We start from the raw sequence: 14694 nt of genomic DNA on the forward strand, positions 1-14694 counted from the left end.
GAGAAACATTTTATTTGGAGATAGCTTTCCTTCTCTAAGTTAGACTTTAAGATTAGTTAACAGCGTTACCAGTAGTATAGTATTCTTGGTAGTGGTGGTTAGTTATCTGCTGCGTAATTGCTGGATCTGGTACCAAATGTGTCAGGTACTGTGTGATAATTATCTCATCTAATTCTCACATGAAAACATTTAAGTTCAGAGAGTCTAAATGTCACATAATATACCCACACCGCCTTCCCCCAAGTATCACTAAACTTATCCCTCTATTCTTTTTTTATTATTATTTATTTATGCCCAACATGGGGCTCAAACTCATGACCCTAAGATCAAGTGTCACATGCTCTACCTACTGAGCCAGCCAGGCGCCCCCTTAGCCCTCTATTCTGGTCACACTTCTGCTCAAGAGATGTCTTCTCCCTCTCTTGAAAACCCCTGCTGTACCTGTTCCTTGCCCTAGAAACAGCCCTCCAGAAAATTAATCCTTAGGAAAAACCTTAAGACACACCTTCGCTTTTTCTCTACAGCCTTCCTGAGAACCGCCAGATAGCCAGTATTGCCAAGCCCAGTGAGCTGCAGTTTGTGGGCCTCTAGTGTCTTAAGATTTCGGGCAACTCAGCCTTCCCAGCAGACTCTGACTCCCTTTTCTCAAAATGCATGAAAGCTCATAAGACCAATATCTGGGGCGCCTGGGTGGCACAGTCGAGTAAGCGTCAGACTCTTAATCTCAGCTCAGGTCATGATCTCACAGTTCGTGAGTTCGAACCCCCTGTAGGGATCTGCACTGATGCTGCGGAGCCTGCTTGGGATTCTGTCTCTCCTTCTCTCTGCCCCTCTCCTGCTTGTGCACGCACTCCCGCTCTCTCTCTCTCTCAAAAAAATAAAAATAAAAAATAAATAAATAAATAATAAAACTTAAAAAAAAAAAAAAAAGACCAATCTCTGAATAATTTCTTTTCAAAGAGGTGCAAGCAGCTCTTCAGACCCACAATATTAATATGCAGGGTTAGGCAGCCCGGCAAGCGCTTTGGGGCTTGCACTGAAGGATCAGCTGGTTTCCATAGCAACGTTCATTCCCTTCCATGGAGGATTCTATCATCACTCCTGCCCACTCAGACTTTCCAGAACAAATTGATTTTTGTGACTATAGGTGTTTGTCCTTGATCCTCCAAAGAGAAAAGACCTATTCATAAACAAACAAACAAACAAAACAAAACAAAAACAAAACAAAACAAAACCCAGAAAGCAAAAACAAACAAACAAACAAAAAGCCCAACAACAAAAAATCTGACTGCAGCTAGAATGCTGCATTGCATCAGCTAGTCTTCCTTTCTTTAAAAATTCCACATCCTTTCCTCATTTTGCTCCGTCCCCTGGCCTTATCCATCATTTTGGAAAATAGGTTTCTCTGACAGAAAACAAACAGATGGCAACTCCATTTTCCTAAAACTGGCAATGATGGGGCTGTAAAATGCAATATTCAGCAAGGCTCCCTTAAGCTTAGGGCATGGGTGGCTGACCTGTGGGTTATGATTGGAGGGGCAAGAATAAGGATTATTATCCACATATAGAGAGATGTCACAATTTTTGAAATTTCGCCAGTAGCAATTTGTTTCCTTAGGGAAGGCATCGCTCTCCCAGCAATATTCTCTTAAATTGCATATACTTCTGGGAGGAGTGATATATTAGGTTACTAATGCTGGAAGAACTTGGGAAAGAGAGGAGGGGGTGCAGAGGGAAGGGTATAAAAGGGCCTCTGGAGACCGCTTTTATTTGCTTTACAATGATATCTCCTACAAGAGGGGTGGGCAGGTCCTTGTCACTCACATACACACGGCCACTGGAGGATGCTGACATCTACAATGCAGTGACGAATTCACTGCATAGCACTGTTTTCTGAAACACCTGCATGCAGTCTTATTGCAAGATCATTGAAACCCACGCCTTAAAGTGACTAAAACACCTTTCTCTTGCCCCCCATCATTCGTTTAACCCTAGAGTTTCCGCAAGCAAAAGGTAGTTTCATTCTGGGTAACATGGCAAGTGCCAAAAAGCTGCACTGCTTTATTAAATAAACAAGATGACACTGAATCAGTTCACTTCTATGTTGTTTACTATTGCCCTCATTCTTCAAAACACGGAAGAAATTTTTCCCCCAGTTAAATTGTTACGACTGTTAAACCAAAAGGTCTATGTAACCAGGTCAGGGTTCTCCAGAGAAACAGACTCAATGGATATATATTGAGATTAAATATATAATATGTATCCATATAAAATAAAAAGATTTATTGGCTCATGCAGTTGTGGAAGCTTAGGGAGTCCAATAATTTGATAAGGGAGGCTGGCAAGCTGGAGATTCAGGAAAGAGTTGCAGTTCAAGTCTAAAGGCAGCGTGCTGGAACCAAGACGATGTGATATTGCTGATGAATTCAAAAGGCAGTCTGCTGGAAAATTTCTTGTTGCTCCAAAAAGATCAGCCTTTTAGTCAATTCAGGCCTTTGGCTGGTTAGATGCGGCCCACCCACATTATGGAGAGCAATCTACTTTACTCAAAATCCATGGGTTTAAACGTAAATCTCATCTAAAAATATCCTCGTGGAAAAACATGCTGCATAATGTTTGACCAAGTATCTGGGCACTGTGACCCAGCCAAACTGATACATAAAATTGGCCATCACACTGAGTCACCCAGTAGCTATGTTCAACAAGAACTGATCTTGATCAAATCCTTACTACCCACCTCCCACTATTCACTGCTATTTATCCTAGATACTGCTATATCCAATTCCTTACTAGGTCATTATCTTTTGCACTCTCATTTGAGGTACCTAATACCCCTTTCCTCTCTGGCTCTATCCCTAGTCTCACCTCATCCACCTCCTGGTCCCCCTAAAACACCCTCCAGCCCTTAGAAAATGATGTCAGTCATTTATACTTTAGGATAAATTTAGGGATGCCAAGCTGGCTCAGTCACTAGGGCACGTGACTTCTGATCTCAGGGTCATGAGTTCGAGCCCCATGTTGGGCATTTTTAAAAAGAAGGTTAAATTTATTTTATTTATTATTATTTTTAAACTTTTTAAACATTTATTTACTTCTGAGAAAGAGAGGGAGACAGAGACAGAACATGAGCAGGGAAGGGGCAGAGACAGACAGAAACACAGAATTCAAAGCAGGCTCTAGGCTCTGAGCCATCAGCACAAAGCCCGATGTGGGGCTTGAACTCACAAGCCATGAGATCATGACCTGAGCTGAAGTCAGATACTTAACTGACTGAGCCACCCAGGCGGCCCAAAAGAAGGATAAATTTAAATCATTGTTAGCTGTCTTACCTATTTTCTCATTGTAAAAGGAAAGCTTGTTAAAAAGGTTTTAGGATTAACGAAGAGCTGAGGGAAGTATTTTTTTTTTGAGGAAGGGAAAGAAAAAGGAAAGTGACCACACACACACAAATGAAGACAAAGGGGAACAGCCAGATTTTGCCTAAGACAGAAGCCAGATAAGCTCCAGGGGTCTAAATAATTCAGGAATGGTCTTTTCAAGGTGACACCATTGCAGTAAATCCACTGTTTTCTTTCTTCCTCAGGATAGTCAAGATTGCAGTTGCTCGGGGAGAGACCGCATCTGACCGATGGAGCTTGGGTTCTGTGCTCCCTCCTGGGCCAGGGGATGGCCGGGCACTTTGTCTGACAATATTTCCAAGCTGCATGAGCTGGAAGAACTGTGACTAGGAAAGGGGGACACGGATTTGGGGCAGCAAAATATTTATTGTCTATTGACTATCTCTGTAAGGATTGCTCAAAGGTGTTGCAGAATCAGCTCCACTAGATCTAAGATAACCTTGAATATCAGAGCAAGGCACAGACAGGAAGCACAGACACGGAGACAGCTTGGAGCAAGGTCTCAGAATCCTTCTGCTCCAGCTGGATACTAAGCACCTTAAGGACAAGAGCTCATGTTTCCGGAGAGATTCTTTGTTACACCGACCTGCAGGATTGTGCACATGACTCTGATACCACTTGTGAGATGCTACATAGGACTGCTTATCACGGGTATACATGCTCTAAGCAGACACATTGGAACCCAACAAGGAGGTCTATCTTTCCTAGGTGGAAAGTGTTCCTCCTTGTTGGACACATTAAAGACATTTTCCCTTGCAATCTATTTTACTTAGTAACAAACCAGCAGTATAAATATATTTGCGTTACTCTCTGGCCTTGAAAATCACAGGAGGTCATTGGACTGGGAAACACTGTCATCTTCTGGATCCGTTTGGTAAATCTTTTTGATGGATCGAGTCCAATTCAAAGTATCAAAAAATGTAAGACACAACCATGAAGCTCATCTAATTATACCTCTCACTTTGCGAAGACAGTAAGGAAACTGGGGCTCAGAGAGGTTAAGGGATATGGCAAGTGAGTTGGCAGAGAAAGAACAGGGACAAGAACCCAAGCCTCCAGTCTCCCCAGTTCATTCTGATTATTTATGTAGTTTTTGCACGTTAATAGATCAGAGTTCAACTAGTTGTCTTCCCTGATAAACTCTGACTCACTGATGATCTAGCTAACATCTGATTTGTTCAATAAAGCAGGATGGTTCTCAGGTACAGTGTGAGAGTTTATAAAACTGATCTTTTTACTTCTGTCCCTGGCCTGCCTTCAGGTCACTTACTCATTTTTAGTCTCAATTTTAAACCACTAAGCAAGCCCAGCTCTTCTAATTTTTTTCCTTGGCTCATGTTGGAAAAACTATTTTTTTTCCTAATCATCTGTGAGAAATGAAAGATAACAAATTCTGTTGTTTCTCCTTGTCTTGTGTAAATATGGAGAAAATTTAAGCTAGCAGGGGCAGGGGCAATAAAAGCATCAAGAAAACTGTTGGGCAGAATCTCAACCTTCTTGCATAGCGCTGCTGCTGTTACCATTATTTATCCTATTATTGTCCCCTAGTCGTCTTTTTTTTTTTTTTATTTCTTTCTAAGCAGGCTCCATGCCCAGTGTGGGGCTTGAACTCACGACCCCGAGATCAAGAGTCACACACACTATTGGCTGAGCCTCTAGGCGCCCCTATTACCCTCTATTCTGAGATTCCAGTGAGGAAATAGTATAGTAGGTACATCGAGGTAAAAAATGGATGAGTTTACGGCATATTTCACTCAAATTCTACCCTAGGGTCTAAAGTGAAACAACCCTGGGGAATGACAAAGATTGCTAAAAACACTACCTTTATAAATAAATATAATTAATAGTGAAGTTAAAAATATAGAAAATAAAGTTCTAGAAATAATCACAATTCACTTTCAAATTTGATGAAAATACTGCGTTTTCCAGGCTACACATAAGCTAAATATAAAGGCCAACGCTGATAATCTCCAGGAGCTAGGTAAACAAGCTCGCCTACAGAGAAAAGCTTGAATTAAGAACTTGAATTCAGAACCAACTGTACCCGTGTCGGGCGCTCTTAAGCACATTTTCACAATTCAGTGGGTCTGGAAGCAGAAAGGCCGTTCCTGGGCAAGCGGCAACGGGCAAAGAGAAACAAGGCTAAGTAATTAAAGCATCAAAGGCCTTGCTACAAAGTCCAGCGCAAACGGCCAGATGGGACAAGATTCGCAAAAGAAGCCTTCGCGAAGTCGCCCGGGGACAGGCACTCGAAAAAACCGAGTCACTGCGCACCCACCTCTCGCGCTCAAGATGGCGTCACCGCCCCGCCCTCCCCAGGCGGCCCCCGAACTCGCACGCGCCGTGCGGGGCGGGGACGCCAGGGACGTGGCCGGGCGCGCGCGCGGCCTCAAGGCGGCTGCGCGCCTGCGCGAGGGCGGGCGGCGGGCGCGCGCGCGCGCGCGGCGGGGGCGGGCTTTACTGAGCGCCCAGCTGCAGTCGCCGAGCCGGACGTGTCCGCGAAGATGGCGGGCCGGGTGAGTGCCGGCCCCGGAGCTACGGCTCGAGGCGGGGGTGCCGGGCTCGCGGGTACTCCGAGGTCCAGCCGGCTCCAGGGGAGGGGGAGTGAGTCCGAGCGAATGGGGAATTGGAGGGGGCGGCAAGCCGGAGAAGGGCATGCGGGTGAGAAGGGGGAGCGGTGGCAGGGGATTAGCCCTCCTCGGAAACTCCATCCCTCTAAGGAAGCTCTAGGGGAGGTGACCCCCCTCACTACCCACCCCGGTCTCCTGGGTCTCCCTTAATTCTCCCTTCCCATCCCTTGGGGCTTGTTACCCGCGTCCCCCAAGGCAACCGCAGGGTTGTGGCCGTCCCAGCCCCGTCGGACCGGCTCTGGGGGTTTCTCCGCACCCCCTTGCGAGGGCTTATTAGGTGCAGCCGCTGAAATAACTGCGGGGGATCCGTCTGCTGCGTTGGGGCGAGGGCTTTGGGAAAGAACATTAGGGACCCATTTCTGCTTCAGAGTGAAAGGTCTTAGGAGAGGAGGAGGGCGTGCAAATGACTTTTAGTGTTAAACCCCAGCCATCTAGGGGACCTGTCACTGTCGGGTCAGGCAGGAATGTCTTTAGCTTGGAATAGGGATGCATTGGGGGTGTCGCGGCTTGTTTTTATGAATGACAGTCGCTTTGAATGCAGCAGAATATGTGGTAGTTTCAGGGTTTTAAATTTTACTTCCTCCTTGAGCCTCCTAAGATCGCGGTGTAGTATGGGTTTGGCAAGGGGAGATAGGGCTGGTTCTGTGCTGTACTGCAGAGTGCGTTGAGCTGAAAAGCCCTCTGAGGGATGGATCCTGCCCAGAGATGACACTGGTCCTCAACCTGGGGACATTAACTGCGTCACTGGGGATAAGGATGTGCTTGACTGATTTATTTATCCCGGAATATTTGAACAAGTTTGCATAGATTTATGCATGCATACAAATGTCCAATCTAAAAGAAATTGTAAATCGTGAGATTATGGAGTGAGAAGAGACCTTAAAGGTCATTTAATTTGACCTCTTCCTCTTCCTTTTTCCCATAGTCTCTCCTTTTATCTATCCACCCGTGCTTCAGATTCTCTTTTCCCACCTAAGACACCCCACTCCTGTGTATTCACCTGTTCCCTCAACATGCTTAAGCTTCTCCCATCTTAAGACAAACCCTCCCTTCACCCCCACAGCTGTCCCGTTGTCTCTTCCCACTTTTCAGCCAGAAATTTTGATAGAGTTGTGTACATTTATTGTCTCCCATTTGTTTACCACTTTCTTACCCCTCAGCCCGCCCACTGCAGTCTGATTTCTGGCCCTATCACTCTACTGAAATGTGTCCCTAAACTTAATTGACATTTTCAGTTCTTTGTCCGACTTGCTGTCTCCACAGCATTTGCCATCGTTGACCATTGCCTCCTTCATGGAAAACGCTCTTCCCATGGCTTCTGTGCAGCCTTGCTCCGGTTTTTACTCAGACCTCTCTTTTGCAGACTCACCCTCCTCTACCCTGTTATTCAATGCAGATATTCCTCAAGGCTGTCTTCTCACTCCGTTTTCTCTTCAGGCATTCTCTTCACCTACCCTCTCTATGCCCACGATGCTCAGTATTTTACTCCCGGTCCAGACTTATCCTTTAAGTTCCAGATCAATATGCCGGACTGCCTATTTAAAACCAAGGCATCTCAAAGTCTACTGTTCAAATCTAAACCCACCTAATTAGTACTTTCTCTAGTATTTCAGTGAATACTATTTCACTGAAATTAGTATTTCAGTGAATGGCACCACCTTCCGTGCACTTATATAAGCTGGAAACCAGGGTGGGGTGGGGTGGGGTGGTGATGGTGGCGGTCATGGTCATCCTTCATACCGCCTCTCTCCCCCCCACATCGTCTGCCCCGCCGTAAAATTCATCACTGAGTTCTGTTCTGCGCCCCGTGCGCCCCCCCACCCCAGCCCCTTACAAAAAAGGGTATTATTAGGGCCAAAGAATCTGTCTTGGGCATTGCTGCTTTAAACTATACCCAAAGAAGCCACTGGAATGGTCATGTGGGTTCCATCATTTTAACATATCCTAAAAATCTCTTCAATCTGTCCGCCTCTCTACATCTTCATTTCCACCTCATTTCCCCAAACTACCATCATTTGTGGTCTGGACTACTTTGGAAAGCTCACTAGAGATCTCTTTACAACATTTTCCACATTGATTATTTCCTCCCGTGCCTGTTGCTACTTAAACCCCTACCTCAGTAGCATCGAGTTACTTTTGGGAGAACATAAAATCCGAACTGGGCCTTTAAGGCCCTTTGTGGTTCCACTCCTGCTTCTCTGTACTCATTCTCTTACTCTCTCTGCTCAGGTTATATAAGAATTCAGTTCCTTGAACTTTAGTAGTTTTTCTTACCACAAGGTCTTTGCATGTGCTGTTTCCTTTCTTTGTAATGTTCTGTTCCCAACCATTTACCTCCTACTCGTAGATCACTCATGTACTCGAGAGAAGCGTGTTCTGATCCCACACAAGTCAGGATCCTTTGTTACATGCCCTTGAACAACTGTATGCCTTTCGTTAGAGATTTAATGGTGATTTACAGTTTTTTTAATGTTTATTTATTTTTTGAGAGAGAGAGAGCACGAGCGGGGAAGGGGCAGAGAGAGGGAGACGCAGAATCTGAAGCAGGCTCCAGGCTCCGAGCTGTCAGCACAGAGCCCGATGCAAGGCTGAAAGCCATGAAACCGTGATATCGTGACCTGAGCTGAAGTCAGACGCTTAACCTACTGAGCCATCTAGTCGCCCCAGCTGTTTGTCATTTTAAATATGTTGATGTGATTATTTGCCTTTACTATTTATCTTCCATGAAAGAAGAGGCCATGTTAGTTTTTTACCATCATCATCTGTGCTTTGCACACTGCCTGGGACCTAGGAGCTCAATACATTTTTGTTTATTTATTTTTTAATTTATTTTTTAATGTTTATTTATTACTGAGAGAGAGAGACAGCATGAGCATAGGCGGGGTAGAGAGAGGGGGAGACACAGAATCAGAAGCAGACTCCAGGCTCCAAGCTGTTAGCACAGGGCCTGATGCGGGGCTCGAACCCACAAACCATGAGATCATGACCTGAGCCGAAGTCAGAGGCTTAACCGACTGAGCCACCTAGGCGCCCCACATTTTTGTTTAAATTGAGCCTAGGGGTGCCAGGTGGCTCAGTCGGTTAAGCCTCTGACTTCGGCTCAGGTCATGATCTCATGGTTTCTGAGTTCGAGCCCTGCGTCGGGCTCTGCTGACAGCTCAGAGCCTGGAGCCTGCTTCAGATTCTGTGTCTCTTCTCTTTGCCCCTACCCCGCTCACTCTCTGTCTCATAAATAATTGTTAAAAAAAAAAATTAAAACGAGTCTCATCTAGCCTGGGTGGCTCAGTCGGGTAAGTGTCTGAACTCTTGGTTTCGGCTCTGATCATGAGCCAAAACTCACAGTTTGTGAATTCGAGCCCCCTGTCGAGCTCCACGCTGACAGCAGGGATCCTGCTTGGGATTCTCTCTCTCCCTCTTTCTCTGGCGCTTCCTGCCACCCCCTGCACACGTGCACTCTCTCCTCCCCCCCCCCCCAAATAAATAAATAAATTTAGAATGAATTTAACCTAATCTGTGTGTGAATACTCTACCAATAGAGAGTGCAGACCATTAAAGCTAGCCCATTTTAGTGTCATGTTAGGCCTTTTTTGTATGGAGTTCCATGTAATTTTTAGATAGATATGATTTCTGCTCTTTAGAGCCACATAGAACTAAAGAAAACAGTTTCTTTTCCATGTGACAGCTCCTCTGATATTTTAAGACAGGTTACAAATTCTCTCAGGTTTTCTCTTTTGCAAATTAAACATCTCCAATTCCTCAAATATTCTGTATTCCAAACCCTTCATCATTTGGGTTACCTTCCTTTGGAAATGCTGTTTTACCAATGTTTCTTCTAAAATGTGCCCCAACTAGAACACAATGATTAGTGAAGAATATGCTGAACTCTTATTCTCTTGAGCTGGACACTAGTGTTATTAATACAGGATAAAATTGTGTTCACTTTTTCTTTTTTTTTAATGTCTATTTATTTTTCAGAGAGAGACAGAGCATGTGTGGGTGAGGGGCAGAGAGACAGGGAGACAGAGAATCTGAAGCAGGTTCCAGGCTTTGAGCTGTCAGCAGAGAGCCCGATGCGGGGCTCAAGCTCACAAACCACAAGATCATGACCTGAGCCAAAGTTGGACGCTTAACCAACTGAGCCACCCAGGCACCCTGTATTCGCTTTTTTCTGCAGTAAATCACACTCTTGGCTTATAATGAGCTTGCAGTCAATTAAAACTCTCATGAGCCTGGAGCCTGCTTCGGATTCTTTGTCTCCCTCTCTCTCTGCCCCTCCCCCGTGTGTGCTCTCTCTCTTTCTTTCAAGGATAAATGAACGTTAAAAAAAATTTTTTTTTAAATTGGCTCTCCCATCCCCTTGTAGGTATTGTGCAGTTGGTGTATTGAACCTCAGTATAAAACCTTACATTTAGCCCCTTTACAATTCAGTTTTTTGGAGAGTCAGGGCCTACCTATTACTTGTTCAAGGTCTTCTTGATTCTGCGATTCTTTCATGCAACACAGCTCTGTCTGCCAATTTTGTTTTCACGTGTAGGTTTTATTTATTTTTTATTTTTATTTTTATTTTTTTTTTTGGGACAGAGAGTGACAGAGCATGAACGGGGGAGGGGCAGAGAGAGAGGGAGACACAGAATCTGAAACAGGCTCCAGGCTCCGAGCCATCAGCCCAGAGCCCGATGCGGGGCTCGAACTCACGGACCGCGAGATCGTGACCTGGCTGAAGTCGGACGCTTAACCGACTGCGCCACCCAGGCGCCCATGTGTAGGTTTTAAAATCATGACTTCTGTGTCTACATTCAAATCATTATTAAAAAGGAGAATGAGATGGGTCGGAAATAGCCCATGAGCATGCTGTTAGAGACCTTCCTCTAGGCTGATGCAGATCAAGATACCTTGGGTGCTATCACTTAAATACAAACCTATCTCGTTTACTTCTGACAAAACCACCTGCAAGCTAGGTAGTATTAATATTGTTTTACTCATGGGGCGCCTGGGTGGCTCAGTTGGTTGAGCGTCCGACTTCAGCTCAGGTCACGATCTCACGGTCCGTGGGTTCGAGCCCCGCATCGGGCTCTGGGCTGATGGCTCAGAGCCTGGAGCCTGCTTCCGATTCTGTGTCTCCCTCTCTCTCTGCCCCTCCCTCGTTCATGCTCTGTCTCTCTCTGTCTCAAAAATAAATAAATGTTAAAAAAAATTTAAAAAAAAATATTGTTTTACTCAGAGAGAGAGGCTCAGTAATTTGCCAGCTTCACAAGAAGCAGGCTCAAGGTATGAATTCAGCTCTATTTGTTACTATTACCTGCTTCACCAACTTAGTTGTAATGGTATAGGGAAGAGTAGATTCACCTTAGCTAGAACTTTTGGAGGTTGCTGCCAAAGTTTGATTTTCAAAAACTACCTTCTGTCTTTTGGAAAATCTGATTGGCCTGTCTATCTTTGGCCCCTCTCTGTCTTCTATCTTGTGATAATCATAATTTCCTAGTAACTATTGATGTTTAGCAAATAGAGTTAGCCTTGTTGTAATACTTTTTAAATGGGTTCTGAATTTCCTTTTTAGGGGGAAAAGCTATTTTGAATTATTGCTTTTGGTTAGTTTAATTTTGACATTCTGATATTTTGTAGATGGTATTTATATTCACTTTGTAATTGAAGGTGGTTTTTTTTTTTTTTTTTTCCACCTGTTGTATCACTGATTGTTGCTGTTGGTAGCTTTAGTAACCTGTATATCTTGTCCTCTGCTGTTTTGGCCAAAAAAGGGCAGCATCGTGTTTAATTTATCTGGGAAATTGGCTTAACAATGAAATGTGTGATGTTATTCAGCATATAGCATTTAGGTCATCAGAAATTGACTAATCCTAAAATATTTTGAAGCTCCTAATCTGAAAAGCAAAGAACCTTGGGGCACCTGGCTGGCTCATTCATTGGAGTGTGTGACTCTTGATCTCAGGGTTGTAAGTTCAAACCTCAGGTTGGGTGTAGAGATTGCTTAAAAAAATAAAAATTTTGAAAGGCAAAGAACCTAAAAGAAAAATTTTAACTTTTTTTTTTTTTTTTAGTATATTTACTGTATGAAAAAATATGGAATTGTAAGTTGGATACATTTTATAATAAATGATGAATTGATTTAAACTTACTTGGTTTCCTTTGCCCTTTCTTTTTAAAAAAAATTTTTTTTTTTAACGTTTATTTATTTTTGAGACAGAGAGAGACAGAGCATGAACGGGGGAGGGTCACAGAGAGAGGGAGACACAGAATCGGAAACAGGCTCCAGGCTCTGAGCTGTCAGCACAGAGCCCGACGCGGGGCTCGAACCCACGGACCGTGAGATCATGACCTGAGCCGAAGTCGGACGCTTAACCGACCGAGCCACCCAGGCGCCCCTCCTTTGGCCTTTCAAAACGATTCAATTAGGTAGTAACTATTCTTGGCTGTTTTACATTTTTGCTGGTAATAAAGCAGATTCTACAGTTCCAATTCTTATTACTTCCATTGAACGCAGACTCTTATTTATAAATGAACTCCACAGACAGACGGCTACCGCTGCCCCAGGCCTCCACACTGTCTGTCAGAACTCTTGTGCTACAGCTTCTTTGGAACCGTGGAATCAGAAGTAGAGGAAAGAAAGAATCTGAAATGCAACCTTACTTGCTTAGGAGAGCTGACTCTGAGTAGGGAGAGGCTCCTTAGTAAAGTTGCTCCAGTGGTGTGGCCTTCTGGGCCTCTTATACCGTCAGCACCACCTGGTTGCCGAAAAGAAAAGTAGAAGGGCTTATCATGTCACCCGAACTTTTTGTACTCTGTCTTTTAAAATTGCCAGAAATCTCACTTGCCAGAGATTCCATAGTCTCTTTCTGAAAATATGCCTACATTAATGCAAATAAATCCAATGGATCACTTCATGAATTCTTACACCTAGTTGAGGTAATTTGTTGTGAAGAAATAGGAGTAGGGTGATGTTAAATAGGAATCTAAGGGAGAGAACTGTCTTAGGAGTTGAAAGAGGTGTAGAAAGATGTTAGAGGTAAAATTTACCTAATATTGGTTTTGATGAGGGCAGGCTAGTGTATTTAGTATCAGTTACTACAGTGATGAAACTTTTGTAGCCTAGTCTAGAAATGTAGCCATTTGTAGCCTTTTGTGAGTGAACAACATCTTTTTGTAAATTGGGGATAGCTTATGTGCAATACCACAAGTCAAAACAAGTAATACAGAATGTTTTGTAGTCTTGTTTCCTAAATCAAAGTCATGGTATCTAAAGGGTATCAACTTTGTGCAGCCTTACATGCAGTAGTTATTGTTTTTGTATGTTACTTTACTGGAAATTTTTAAAAGTATCTTCAAATGCTGTAGATTTTAGAAAACAAAAAGGAAGTCTTTATAGCACTATTAAATACCTTTTTGAAACCAGAGGAATTTATGCTTAAAATGGGTGGATTTTTTCAAGTATTTAAATGAAGGTGCAGAGGCATAAGGTGAAAGTATATTATTGTGGTGTTGAAAATTCTTGAGTTGGCAGAACAGTGAACCCTTAGAAACCTCTGCATTGGCCATGCACTAGACACTTGCTATAATGCAGTTCTTAAGGATCTGTACTCTTGGGTATTGTATCTCAGGTAAAAATCTCTCTCTCGCTCTCTCTCTCTGAGGCTTTTTACTTATTTTTTTAAAGATTTATTTCTTTAAATAATCTCTACACCCAATGTGGGGCTTGAATTCACAACCCCGAGATCAAGAGTCACTTATTCTACTGACTGAGCCAGTCAGGCGTACCAGTAAAAATCTCTTTATGAGATTCTTTTTCATACTTTAATATTAATACCCTTGAATGGGCTCTGAGGTCTACATTATACTACCTTCAGTTTCCTAGTGATTTAATCTTATAATTTCCAACTTTTTATGGTGGAAACTAAATATTCCCTTCATGACTATAACTGTTTCTAGAAGTTCTATGCACTCAAACGAGTGTAATTTATATACATTTTAAGAGATTTCAAGCATGCTGAAAAATAACATATATATCCATATGCTCACCTTCCAGATTTAAGTGGTAACATATTGTGATATTTGTTTCAGAACTTGAATTTTTAGAAATAAAACATTGCAGATCGAATTGAATCCCTTTTGATTCTCCTTTGGATTCCACTACCCTTTTCCAGAAATAACCACTCTCCTAAAGTTGGTATAGATCCTTTCTGTGCACATTTATGTATGTTTGTGCCCATAAGTAATATATTTTGTGTGTTTTACTCTGTGTGTATGGTGTCATACTGTATCTTTCCTTCTGCAACCTGCATTTTTAAAATTTAAAATGGCATTTGAAATTTAGTCATGTTGGTATATAGAGAGCCAGTTAATTCTGTTGACTACGCAGTATTCTATTTTGTGAATATACCAAAATTATCTGTTTTATTATCTGAGGATAATTTAAGTGGCTTCTAATTTTTTTCTGGAGTGCACATTCTTTTATATGTCTCCTTACATACATATGTAAGAATTTCTTTAGGATGTATGTCTAGAGACATGGACATTGCTACGTAGAATTGCTGGGTGATGAGTTACCTTTGTCTTTACCTGGTTATACCAGTTTGCAGTCTTGCCAGCAGTATACGAGTGCCTGTTACTCATGTCCTTTCCAGCACTTAACATTGCAGACATTTTAGTTTTTA

At 43.1% G+C, this 14694-nt stretch overlaps 1 protein-coding gene across 2 annotated transcripts in view; it reads left to right on the forward strand.

The window, feature by feature from the left end:
• The first annotated feature begins 5550 nt into the window (after positions 1–5550).
• NSF (N-ethylmaleimide sensitive factor, vesicle fusing ATPase) overlaps positions 5551–14694 on the forward strand; it is a 147578-nt gene continuing 138434 nt past the window's right edge. Inside the window, exon 1 of one of the 2 annotated variants that reach the window (XM_053893461.1) lies at positions 5551–5914. In XM_053893461.1, the coding sequence (XP_053749436.1) occupies positions 5903–5914 (12 nt within the window). In that variant the 5' untranslated portion in view covers positions 5551–5902. The remainder of the gene's footprint in view (positions 5915–14694) is intronic. The other variant, XM_019437488.2, reaches the window with a different exon arrangement.

Source organism: Panthera pardus, unplaced genomic scaffold (assembly GCF_024362965.1).
Source record: "Panthera pardus isolate Hobbes unplaced genomic scaffold, ASM2436296v1 HiC_scaffold_3, whole genome shotgun sequence".
Taxonomy (NCBI): domain Eukaryota; kingdom Metazoa; phylum Chordata; class Mammalia; order Carnivora; family Felidae; genus Panthera; species Panthera pardus.